At 43.4% G+C, this 13707-nt stretch overlaps 1 protein-coding gene across 1 annotated transcript in view; it reads right to left on the bottom strand.

Moving 5' to 3' along the window:
• Positions 1-1602: 1602 nt before the first annotated feature.
• Positions 1603-13707, bottom strand: part of LOC132772965 (BPI fold-containing family B member 3-like) — a 35176-nt gene continuing 23071 nt past the window's right edge. The window contains exons 5-10 of the mRNA XM_067468292.1: positions 10560-10706; positions 10337-10404; positions 8100-8142; positions 6882-6945; positions 5164-5240; positions 1603-1811 (exon numbers count right to left, since the gene is read on the bottom strand). Coding sequence (XP_067324393.1) covers positions 1788-1811; positions 5164-5240; positions 6882-6945; positions 8100-8142; positions 10337-10404; positions 10560-10706 — 423 coding nt within the window. The 3' untranslated portion in view covers positions 1603-1787. The remainder of the gene's footprint in view (positions 1812-5163; positions 5241-6881; positions 6946-8099; positions 8143-10336; positions 10405-10559; positions 10707-13707) is intronic.

Genomic DNA, 13707 nt, shown 5'->3' with positions numbered 1-13707 from the left:
TTATAATATCACACCAACAGTCAACAACAGAGGGAGAGGGAAGCTTCAGAAGGTTTTGGAGGTTTTTTAGCGTATTTTGCGGTCGCGTCCGCCATTAACGAATCGATTCGTTATTGTTTCGGAAATCGATTCGTTAATTTTTTACCATTTACGAAATTTCGTAAATATCGAACTTTTTAAAAGGAAAATTTTGTAATTATTTTAAATATCGAAACAAAAAGAAACCCAAATACAAATCGATTTTAGAAACAAATTTTTCCGTTGTTACCCAGGCCTACAGTGAGGCTTTTGGTTTTGCTTTGTCCATTTAAATTCATGTTTGCTGATTTTGCTGTGGCTTTTGACTTGCATTTTTCCTTTATTTTGTAATCATTTTTCTTCAATAAAAAAGGATTGTTTTTCACAGCCAAGTGTGGTGGATAGTTATCTTAGGGCCTTGTTCCCTGCTCTGGATTGCAACAGTGAACTAGATGCCTTAAAGGAGCCAAACACAAAGAAAAGGTCCAAACAAGGTTTATTAGTTATTAACTCGGTGCTTCTAGCAAAAACTGAAAGTCTGTAGCAAACTGCTATGCAAAAACGTAATTTAGCGGATAATCTGGATTATACTGGAACATAATCTGGGATAACAAAAAGTTCAAGCAAAACGTTTCAAAAACACAGAGTTCAATAAACACAAGGATGTAGGTGGAAGCAAGCAAAATCGTCATCGAAAAACAGTCCCAAGTCAAAGCATGTCCAGAAGAAGATGGTTAAGTCCAAAACGCGATGTCGTCGTCCAAAAACAATCCGGAGTCAAAGGCGAAGTAGAAGTCAGCACTTACGAGATTCCAGTCAGTCGAAGCACGGAAACACAGCAATCTGCAGTCCCGGGACCCAAGCTCAAGAGTAATGGCAGCAACAAAATCCCAAGCACGAATGCAACACTTTGCCTACTGCAAAGTCCCCAAAGTTTGATACCTACTTTTATCCTATAACTCATTATCAGATGATGAACTGCTCTCCACCCTTTCCTCATCACTCTCAGCTGCCTTGGCTTCCACAGCTGATCGCCACCGCCCGTCTCTCCAACCTTTCCATCGTCTATCAAGACTTAAATCACCCCATGTATTACCAGCTTGCCCCCCAAAGAAACCTTCAAAGTCATCACTACATGTTGGTTGTGTACATAGTTCTCTGATCTCCTGCACACAGGCCGAGTCAAGCCCATCATCCTCTTCGTCACAACTCCCAGTCCCATCACTTCCCGTGAACCCCATAAAATCTTCCTCCTCAGTTGGAGCATTAAGTATTTCACGGATATATTTCCTTTCACGTTCTTCATCTGACTCTTGCTCCTGAGTAACCCACTTCAAACCTCTACCCCCATCTCCCTCCTCCTCCATTTCAGAATCTGAAAAGTCTTCAAACGAATCTGTATCTCCCTAATTCGCTTCCTTTGCTGCTCCTGCTCCAACACCTGAGCAGCCCTCTTTCCCCTTCTACTACCAGTTGTAACTTGACCAGCACACTCTACTGCAACAGGAGGCCCATACAAGCTTCTGTTTTTCAGGAACCTTATCCACACAGGAACTCATTTTGAGAAAGAAAATAGAGAAGAGATTCCATTATAAGATGTTGGCAACAGCCAGTGTATTTATTAAAAAGATTACATGATAATTGCATGAGATCCAATCTGCTAGGATATTATTAGATCAATAAAACAAAAATATTCAAAGAAGAGATTTGCATCCTTTGCTGGCTGGCGTGTTGTTCAGAGACGTTTCTGTCTGACGGATCCTCTGCTATTACAGGCAAATCACAAGAGCGTTCTAAGCAAGGGGAAAGGGATAATACGTTGTTTTAAACATGTCATTTCTTCATGTCTCTTCTCCCATAAAGCAAACACCATTTATGTCGTTTGTGGTTTTCCCTGGATGCTTCTGCACTGTAGTGTAGTCAAACTGAATTAATTCCACAGTGTAGACACAGCCTTAGTTCTGGATTATTATTCTCCTTTCTTCCCATTTTTCCCAAAAAAAAAATTCTTTTTTTTCTTTTGCGTTCTCCATTTACCCCTCCATCTTTTCCCCAGACCAATTTCAGACTGTTATATTGTTAATTCTTTTTGAAAGTATACATGTATTAAAATCAATATATATATATTAAAAATTTTTTTTCCAAAATTCTATTTTATCAGTTTTATACTAATTTATGCAATGCTTTTGATACAAAATAAATAAATAAATACCCCCCCCCCCCCCCCCCGGAAATGTAAATGTTGTTACACGAGTTGTAAAGACAGTAATTTCCCCATATATGAATGGGATTGTAAGAACTGGCAGAAATTGACCAATTAGAACGAGCTTTCCCCATCCTCTCCACTAGAAACAATGATCAAAAGGGTCAAAATAGAAGTCATTCTACTTTATCTCAAAGTTTTACTTAATCTTCAAAACTCACAAGCATTTTTTACATTGTCCTTTTGCTTTGAAAATTATATAAATTATTCCCATTCTTTGAAAAAAGTTGGCAATTGGCTTCTCCTTTATCAGACAAGGCAATTGGTCCACTTCTGCCAGTTCTTACCATCCCATGTTCTTTTAGGGTTAGTTCTTTTGTTTTCCATTTTTGGCAGAAAGTAGTCTTGTTGCAATAATCATAAAATGTAATCGCTCACTGCTGGGGGAACTAAATCACCTTGAGTTATTTGATAAGAGCTCGTCCCTTGTTTGGGTATTAGCCAGCACATCAACGACTTAAATCTAGAAATAGTTTTCTAAGATCTACAGAGACACTTGCTGGAACACCTCAGCAAGCGAGAGTCCAAAAGTGGCAGGCTCAAACCCAGAACCTCAACCAATTGCTGATACCAAATGAGAGACTCCCCCCTGGGCACACAGAAGACTGGGCGACTTGGAAGGCGCTGAACAGACTGGGCTCTGGCACCATGAGATGCAGAGCCAACCTTCAGAAATGGGGCCTCAAAGTGGAATCCACAACATGCGGGTGTGGAGAGGAGCAAACCACTGACCACCTGCTGCAATGCAACCTGAGCCCTGCCACATGCACAAGGGAGGACCTTCTTGCGGCAACACCAGAGGCACTCCAAGTGGCCAACTACTGGTCAAAGGACATTTAATCAACTACCAAACTTGCAAATTTTGTGTTTTGTCTGTTTATTTGTTTTGTTCTGTTAGAAATGTAATACAATTGACTGGTTGCCCTGACACGACAAATAAATAAATTTGATAATGTGGTGGTTGCAGGACCTGAATAGAAAAGAATACTCTCGCTATTCACATAGGTATGGTACCTCATCAAGTGTTGGTTATAATTTTGCAACAAAGAAGTTGGTAATGAAAACAGCAAAAGTGGAATTACTACCTAGGGTGTTCTCAGATCACAATCCAGTTATGCTAAAGATAAAATGGGGAGAGTGGGAGAGAAAACTCTGGAGCAGCTGTTCTCAAAGTGTTCTCCATAGAGCCCTTGTATTGTTCTTTCTTTCCTTTGGGGGGGGGGGTGGTTTTTGTTTTTGTTTTTGTTTTGCACTACAAATGTGGAGTGTGCATTGGAATCAATATTCCTGACAGACACCACACATGCCAACCAGAAATGGGCCATACTCTTCAGACAAAGGATTGAACCAGATTCCAACAGGAGGCCATCCGTTCACGACCCTGAGGTATTGTCCCGAATATCTTGGACAGTTGCAGGACAAAGGTCCAGACTGAAACTGTGATTGCAATCCCATCTGCAAATCTACATCTCTGGACTCTCGCTTTGTCTCTAGACTTGGAAACCCATCTGGGACAACAAGCCCATTGTGTCATCTGGAATGACCACGCATTTACATAATCCTGTCAGATTGGCTTTGGACTTTTCCTTTGCTCACTACATTCCTGGACTACACACCAAGGGCTGACATGGGCCCCGGAGCTCCCTCTCTCCCTCGGATCGCCACCACTGCCTGATTGGAGACTTCCAGGCTTCCCTTCCCAGCAGGGAGGAGATCCTTGGCTATGTCACCAGTGCCTCTTCCAATCAGAGTGAAATGCAGCAGCTTGGACCCACCTCCCAGCCAATCAGAGGCCAGGAAAAACGCCAGCCAGCTGGCCAATCAGGGAAGAGGAAGGGAAATTTTGAAACATGTCAATGTCAGTAAATGGGAAATGTTGTGTATAAAGATGTCTGCTTGTGAATGTACTTTTACGCCTGTATCCTTTGAGCACCTGTGCTGTAAAAGTGTCTCCTTTACGCAAATTGAATAAAGCCTCTCTCATTTGCTTTCATCCTGGTGGAGTCTTTGGTTCCTGATTTGCTATTCACAATAGCTAGCTTGCCAGGCATCCCTCTGGGCTTAGGAGAAAATTCTGGCATCACCAAGATCAACAGACAGTGTAGAGTTCCTCAATGCAACCTTACAGAGTTATTGTAAAAATTGAAGCAACTATAACTTCTTCTTCTACTTCTACTACTACTACTACTACTACTACTACTACTACTATGTAATTCAAGCCTTACCACAACTGTTTAGGAGAACTGCAAATTCTGGCATTACCAGGATCAACAGACAGTGCAGTTCCTCAATGCAACCTTACAGAGTTGTTGTAAAAATTGAAGCAACTACTACTACTACTACTACTACTACTACTACTACTATGTAATTCAAGCCTTACCACAACTGTTTAGGAGAACTGCAAATTATGGCATTACCAGGATCAACAGACAGTGTAGAGTTCCTCAATGCAACCTTACAGAGTTGTTGTAAAAATTGAAGCAACTACAACTTCTTCTTCTTCTTCTTCTTCTTCTTCTTCTTCTTCTACTACTACTACTACTACTACTACTATGTAATTCAAGCCTTACCACAACTGTTTAGGAGAACTGCAAATTCCGGCATTACCAGGATCAACAGACAGTGTAGAGTTCTTCAATGCAACCTTACAGAGTTGTTGTAAAAATTGAAGCAACTACAACTTCTTCTTCTACCACTACTACTACTATGTAATTCAAGCCTTACCACAACTGTTTAGGGGAACTGCAAATTCCGGCATTACCAGGATCAACAGACAGTGTAGAGTTCCTCAATGCAACCTTACAGAGTTTTTGAAATAATTGAAGCAAGATACTACTACCACTACTACTACTACTACTACTACTATGTAATTCAAGCCTTACCGCAACTGTTTCGATGGTCACATCCACCAGGGAAATGTCTAGGATTGGAGGGAGAGGTAGTCCAAGAGAAAGAGGATCTAGAAGAAAGAAATGGTATTACTTCAGTTCTTGTGAGAGATGCATTGTCCTAGGCAGACGCCCAGAGCCTGCTTGCATTTTCATCTTATGGAACAGCAATAGAGGAGTGTGGCTGTGTCCACATAAACCAGGAAAACATCCAGTTTAAAGGGCTCCAGAGATGCTATGATGCAACTCCAAGAGTCCCTGACCATTCACAAGGAAGGCGATCCAAGGGAGCATTGCCACTAAGAAAGCCTCCGTGAGGGAAATGCTTTCTGGTCGCAACAGTGATGGAGCCATTGAATGTGTGAACAGTGGATCCATCCAGATCCAGTTGTCCACTCATCCAAAATAGCAGGATCACTGCAGAGCTTCTGGAATGCTATGGAGGGAATCCCATGTTTTACTATTGCAGAGTAAGGTCTGGATGCAGCAATTCTGCAAATCCAGCCATGCATCGTGTGGACTCCAAAAACATTCCATCTTATTGTGGCTGTGGACACGCAGGCTGCATCCCACATTTCATCACTCCTTTCTATACCAACCTACATTGTTGTTTTGATGTCAAATTGCATTACTGTAAGAAAATTATATGTAAAAACTCATAACGAAGAAGGGTGCTTCTCAACTGTAGAAAGAATGCCGTTCCACACCACTTGAACTGCCACGGCTCTATGTTGCAAAATCCTGAGAGTTGTAATTTGGTGAGGCAGAGAAGGCTCAAGACCCTGGCAAACTACAGCTCCCTGGAAACCCTAGCATTGAGCCATGGCAGTCAAAGTGGCATCAACCTGCATTCATTCTAAAGTGCAGATGCACACTTACCTGACACATAAAAGTTGGAATGCCAGCCAAAATAATTCCAGATGCTTTGGTGGGAACAAAGACTTCTTCCTAGCACCCAACCACTCACCAAGCAGGTGCCAATGTTGAGTTTCTTAGGGTGAAAATATCATCAAAACCATTCCTTCCCAAAAATCTGCCTCCCTTCTAATGAAGGTACAGTAGGCAACACCAACAGAATGATGCCAATAGAAGCTTGAAAGAAACAGAGCTCTCCAGCCGTTGGCATTCTGTCGTCTTGGCTTTAATTCACTCAGATACACCCATCCACAGATTCAACCATTCATGGCTTGAAAATATTTTTGGATTATATATCTTCCGCTCTTATTTTTTATTTTTATATGCTTTTTATGTGTTTTTTCTGGACTCTTGTGTGGTGCAGTGGTCTCATGGGTGTTTCTATTGGCGAGTAGCAGAGTATCGTAGAAGCTCAGAATAATGGACTCTAGAGTCTCCGGTAAAAGAGGTTTTCAGCTTTACTTAAGCAGCTAAAAATAGACAACATACACCATCAGCGGACAGACGTGAAGAACACAAACCAAAAGAGATAGGAACAAATGCAAACTACAGCTGGAAGGAAGTTTATCTCTGGCACTCCCTAATCTTTCACGGAGCAAGAACTCAGGGTCACATTCTCACATCTTGTTACTTTGCTGTTTAACCCTTCTGTGTCAAACTACATCCTGGCAATACAATTCTATTACAGTCACAATCCTATCACATAAAATTACATTTAAACACACATCATTACACACTGACAGTTTCCAGGCGTGGAGTGCAACAGTTGCTCAGCCATTTTTTTCTAAGGGTCTTACCATTGTAAGCAGGCAAAAGGATTTCATTCACTAATCTATTGATGGGGCCTGAATAACCTGTAGTCTGTGAAGGAAGGAAGAAGCGACATGTGAAGGCATGGAGTAACTGTGAACACTGCATATTAAAACATCAAAACTCTGGCTAAACATGCCCAGCTCCTTAAGCCGCTCCTCATAGGGTTTGTTCTCCAGACCCTTGATCATTTGAGTCGCCCTCTTCCTCTGGACACATTCCAGCTTGTCAATATCTCTCTTGAATTGTGGTGCCCAGAACTGGACACAATATTCCAGGTGTGGTCTAACCAAGGATCTAGGCACACTTTTTAAAAACATTTCTCCGTGTGATTACAATTGTTTTAATTTTTTATTGTGCATTTTTGGAAAATGGTTTTGGAAGCCCAATTTGGGCTTAAAGGGCGGCTTAAAGAGCTGAGCATGTTGAACCTGCAGAAGAGAAGACGGAGAGGAGACATGATAGCCATGTATCAATATGTGAGAGGAAGCCACAGGGAGGAGGGAGCAAGCCTGTTTTCTGCTTCCCTGGAGACTAGGACACAATGGAACAATGGCTTCAAATTACAAAAAAGGAGATTCCATCTGAACATGAGGAAGAACTTCCTGACTATGAGAGCTGTTCAGCAGTGGAACTCTCTGCCCCAGAGTGTGGGGGAGGCTCCTTGTATGGAGGCTTTTAAATGGAGGCTCATGATTTCGAAGCCAGCCTGGGTCGACGTGAGCTTCCAACCAATTGTGTAGCTTGTTATCAACCTTTGCAACCCGAAAGACAGTTGCATCTTTCAAGTAGGAAAATTAGGTACCACCTATGTGTGGGGAGGCCAATTTAACTAATTTACAAGGCCATAAAAAAGATTCCAGCAAAGCATGCGGGGAATGCGGAAGTACTTCATCAGTGTCGCAGATGGACGATGAAAGCAACAGCTCCCCTGGCGGCCAGAAAAAGTTAAATAGCCTCTGACTGTCTGTCTATATCTGTTGTGTGTCTTTTGCATTGAATGTTTGCCATGTATGTGTACATTGTAATCCGCCCTGAGTCCCCTGCAGGGTGAGGAGAAGGGAGGAATATAAATACTGTAAATAAATAAATAAATAAATCTCCCATCAACCTGTAACATTTCCCTATTAAAAACAGTGAGCCCATCATTTCCCAAAAGGAAAGCTGAAAGCAATGCAGTTATGCTTCAGAAAATATCAACTTACGTCTATTATGCTAACGCGCGAAGATACCACCGTGATATCATTCCTGTGGGACAAGAATATGTACTTTCCTAAGAATTTAATAGTCAAAAAGGACATTTTTCTAGTGGGTGAAATAGTAGAGTATATGGTTTGATGTATCTGTGTATGCCTTTGCCTTCCGGTCGACTTGCGGTGACCCATGACTTTCTGAGGGATTTCTGAGAGCTTCAACTAGTCCAACGGTCGGCAGGCAGGTTGCTCACTGGAGCGGGGTTCAGGGAGCACACAACCCCTCCGTTACGCCAGCTCCGCTGGCTGCCGGTCTATTTCCAAGCACAATTCAAAGTGCTGGTTTTAACCTTTAAAGCCCTAAACCAGTGGCTCTCAACCTGGAGTGCCCAGATGTTTTTAGCCTTCAACTCCCAGAAATCCTTTGTTCATTCATTCAGTCATCTCCAACTCTTCGTGACCTCATGGACCAGCCCACGCCAGAGCTCCCTGTCGGCCGTCACCACCCCCAGCTCCTTCAAGGTCAGTCCAGTCACTTCAAGGAAATCCTAATAACTGGTAAACTGGCTAGGATTTCTGGGAGTTGTAGTCCAAAAACATCTGGGGACCCCAGGTTGAGAACCACTGCCCTAAACAGTTCTGGCCCAGTTTACCTGGATGCTTGCCATAGATGCAGGCGAAACGTCAGGAGAAAATGCTTCTAGAACATGGCCATATAGCCTGAAAAACCTACAACAACCCATTCTATGCTTTGGCCATTTCTTCTTCTTGATCTTCTCATGTTGGTGGGGCGAGGCCTCCAAGGAGAGTTGTGCTTAGCCGTGCCCACCTCATCCCTCTGCATGACAGCTCACCAGGGAAGGGAAGCTGCGAGATTTTAAAACTAACACTTTTAAAATCTCGCAGCTTCCCTTCCCTGGCAAGCTGTCAGCTGCCAGCTGCGCCTGTACCTTGGGAAGTCTGACTTGGCCACGGTGGTCCACGCTTTGGTTACATCCCGTTTAGATTACTGCAACACTCTCTACGTGGGGTTGCCTCTGAAGACTGCCCAGAAGCTGCAGCTAGTCCAACGCTCGGCAGCCAGACTACTAACGGGTGCTGGGTACAGGGAGCACACCACTCCACTGTTACACCAGCTCCACTGGCTGCCAATTAGTTTCCCAGCACAATTCAAAGTGCTGGTGTTAACCTATAAAGCCCTAAACGACTCTGGTCCTGTTTACCTCTCCGAACGTATTCTCCCCTATGAACCATCAAGATTATTAAGATTGTCTGGAGAGGCCCTGCTCTCGGTCCCAAAGGCCTCACAAGCGAATCTGGTGGGGACAGGGGACAGGGCCTTCTCGGTGGTGGCCCCGCAACTCTGGAACTCTCTCCCACCGGAGATCAGAACCGCCCCTTCTATCCTGACTTTTAGGAAACAGGTGAAGATGTGGTTATGGAGACAGGCTTTTGATGAGTGAGATAACACTCTAAGACATGGATGGAAGATGATGAATAACTGTTTTTTAGTATGACGACTGACCACTGTAGTTTTGGATATATTTGTTGTTTTAATGCGTTATTGTAATATGAACTATGATGTTTTTACCGATTGTATGTGTTTTTATGGTTGGAAACCGGTCTGAGTCCCTCAAAAGAGGTGAGAAGGTCGGTATATAAAACTTTGAAATAAATAAATAATAATGCAGAAGGACGAGGTGGGCGTGGCTAAGCACAGCTCTCCTTGGAGGTTGCTCCAAGGAGAGCTGTGCTTAGCCATGCCCACCTCGTCCCTCTGCAACCCATCAACGTCCGTTGCTATCCAAGGAAGGGAAACTGTGAACTTAGTTTTAAAATCTCGTAGTTTTCCTTCCTTCCTTGATGGCGAGCTGCAATGCAGAGGGACGAGGTGGCCGTGGCTAAGCACAGCTCTTCCTTAAGGCCACCCCGTCCCTCTGCATCACAGCTCACCGCATGGGAAGGAAGGGAAACTGCAAGTTTTTAATGGTTCTGGAGGGAGGGAGGGAGGTTCCATTAACGAACCAAGCAATTCGTATTTCTTGATATTTCCGATCTTTTTTTCAAGAAAATTTTGGAAAGAACTTCAAAATCGAATCGCCAGCGCCCCCTACATCCGAAACGAGTTTTGAACTTCTTTTTTTTGGATCACCCAAGCCTACAATATATAATGGCAAACCTTGAAAATTCTCCAAAAGACATAGAGACTCTAGTCAAATGGGGTTATAAGCACACACAAAAATACTTACTCGGAGAGCGAGAGGCTTAGGGTCACTTTCCCATTGACCAGAGCAATGATGGCTTTCAAGGAAAGATTCTGCAAATATACATTTGGGAAAATATAAAATGGTCACTGGAGAGAGAAAGGTGGTTAGATCCACACTTCCCATTATGGCAGAATCCATCCCGGGTTCAAGGTTTCTGACCCCACGAAGAAGAAGAGACTTTATCTATGAAGGTACTATTACTCACACATCTCAGGATAACCAAAGAAGCTTTAGATCCATCTGGCTCCTTGCCTAAAATCTCAACGTGAGCAACGAGAGTCACAGTGGCACCATCAGGGCTGAAAGCAATGGCAGGGTTTTCTTCAATGGTAATTCTGTGGGTGAGATCACTCTGCAGAAAGAGGGGGGGGGGAGGTAAAGATGATGAATGGTAAAAATTTCACTGGCATGGAAACACCAATGTTCAAATACAGGTTTTCTCCCCTTTCCAGGAATGAGGTCCCTGAAGGATTATCACACGTACCATGGCAAGATGTGGAAGAATCTAAAAGGAGAAAGTGAAGGAAATTTTGGCATGGCATCTCAAGAAAGACATCAGGATTGTAAGATGGGCTGAAAGTCGGCAGCTTACGCCGACCTGGGGCTTCGAATTTGCAACTTTTCAGTTGATAGATCTTATAATTTCCGGTGACTTACCAGCTGTCCTAAACCTCTGGCTTATCTTTGTAACATCTGTGTGCCTTTAACCACTTCATCCCACTGAACATACCACGGGATGTCTACGCCCTACACCACTGGAGAAATTACACTGTCTAGCCAGTATTGCACCACCTGACATCCGCCAGGAAGTAGCAGCCAATAGTGAAAGGACCAAGGCAGAGACATCTCCAGCTCATGCCTTGTTTGGGTATCAGCCAGCACGCCAACGACTTAAATCAAGAAATAGTTTTCTAAGAGCTACAGAGACACTCGCTGGAACACCCCAGTAAGCGAGAGTCCAAAAGTGGCAGGCTCAAACCCAGAACCTCAACCAATGGCTGATACCAAATGAGAGACTCCCCCCTGGGCACACAGAAGACTGGGCGACTTGGAAGGCGCTGAACAGACTGCGCTCTGGCACCACGAGATGCAGAGCCAACCTCAAGAAATGGGGCCACAAACTGGAATGCACGACATGCGAGTGCAGAGAAGAGCAAACCACTGACCACCTACTGCAATACACCACCTGCTATGGTGCAACCTGAGCCCTGCCACATGTACAATGGAGGACCTTCTTGCGGCAACACCAGAGGCACTCCAAGTGGCCAAATACTGGTCAAAGGACATCTAATCAACTACCAAGCTTGTAAATTCTGTGTTTTGTCTGTTTGTCTGTTTGTTTTTGTTAAAAATGTAATACAAATGTCTGGTTGCTGATGACACGATAAATAAATAAATCCCAATGAACATGTCAAGTGTTTGAAAGCATAGGTTTTCCATACTGTTGTGGTTCAGCACCAACTTGATGGGAATGGGAGTGAGGAGAGTGCTGGGATTGAGAATAGTGCAGATGTGGGCTCTCAGTTTTCTTCCCATGAATTTAGAGACAGGCAATTTAGAGACAGGTCTGTGTCTTCAATGTTTTCACAAGATCGGAATGTGGTTGATAAGACAGTTGCTGGGAAGCAAGGTCAGACGGTTGTTGGGATGCAAGGCCGCGCAGGACAGGTGGTGCGAAGGAGTGCGCGGCTGGCAGAGAAGTGTTGACCTCATCTGTGGGAAAACTGCTCGTTAAGGCTTGTTTGATGTTTGCTGTTTTGATGTGTAACGTATAAGTAATCTGCCTGGACATTGATCCTGTGTTAGTTTCAACGTTGCAATATGGCTTGCAGTTGCTCCAGTTCGAGGGCTAGGAATTTAGCAACGGCCTGCTTCATGTAACCTTAAGCTGCTTCCTGGTTTGGGCTTCTTGCTTTGCTTCATGTCTTCTGCTTAAACTCCAAAGGATTATATTGAACTTTTTACCTTGTAACCACTGAATTTTTTACTGTTTTTACTCTGATTGTTTCAATAAACTTCCTACCTCTCAAGATTGGCTGGTTTTGTCAGAGAAAGCAAGGTGAATCTATTCTGAGGCACAACACATACAGCTGAGGCATACTCCATTTTGAAATTAAATGGATGATTTTCCTACCTCCATCACACACTAGTAAATGATCCGTTTTATTCAGGAATTCTCAGTTGATTTGCCATCACATTGTAGAGAGTTGTTCCTGCCCGCTATCCATGCCCCATTTCCTTTGTGAAAAGAAGCACCTCTTCTCCTGGACTATGATTTTTGTTCCTGGGTTATCAATGTCCTTTCCTAATTGGTTCTATCATGAACACATGGGGAAAATGTTTAAGCCACTGAGCTTATAAGGTGACCCCCAACTTTTCCAGTTAAAATATAGAGTTTTGGATATACTCACCATATAAGACTACCCCTCTTCCAACGCACAACAAATAAAAATTTAAAAAGCATCAGATTTGATTTCAATATGGTAATTTTCCAGTTATCGCACCTCCTTCTCTGCCTCTCAGATCTCGCACATGCACGCCTGCACCACTTCAGTGCAGTCCTCAGAAGCGAGATCTGAGAGGCAGAGAAGGAGGTACGGTAATAAGATCCAAGGGCGGGCCAGACTGTTGGGACTCAGCCTGTGTGTGACCCTGTGTGTGAACCTCATATTCATCATCATATTTAATAATGTATTAATCGCCCTCCATCCGAGATGCTCTAGGCGATTTACAAGCTAAATTGTAAAAAATAAAAATACATACATACAAAAAATTAATAATTAACATAGATCAATCAAAATTAATAATTAACATAAGTCATAGCCTGAAACTCTGATTGTTTTGCCTGATGTTGATAATATTGATATAAATGTTGACGGGCCTTGTGCTGGTACGGCTGTACCAGGAGCTCCAACTTTATTTTCTTTCTGATATCTGTTTGCAGTCATAGGGCAGGCCACCTGTCCATCATAATTAAGCTTTGGTTCCGGCCCTTGTTCAGGGCTCTGGGAGGGAAAGGAGCCAATTTTTTTGGGCAGTCTCTCATAAGGAATCTAAACTATAGGACGTAGACCAGCTCGTCCCGTAGGAAAGCTTCTTTTCTCAAGAACATCCGGGGAAACAGAAACAGAAATTCCAGGGAAAAGGTCCCAAGGCTCTGGCTGAGAGCTCACAGCCTCTCAGCCTCACAGCAATCAGAGGGAAAACAGCCCTGAAGTTCTCAAAAAATTCTCTGAGGGAGGACAGCACTACAGATCCACAGAACTCCAGCTGAAATATCTACAAGCCTCGGCTGGTAGGTCTACTCGGTACCCAGACACATTTGGAATCGGTAGTAGCACCCACACCGATGA

This window comes from Anolis sagrei, chromosome 4, assembly GCF_037176765.1.
Source record: "Anolis sagrei isolate rAnoSag1 chromosome 4, rAnoSag1.mat, whole genome shotgun sequence".
Lineage (NCBI taxonomy): Eukaryota > Metazoa > Chordata > Lepidosauria > Squamata > Dactyloidae > Anolis > Anolis sagrei.
The sequence above is the reverse complement of the archived record's forward strand: the minus strand, read 5'-3'. Positions and strand labels throughout refer to the sequence as shown.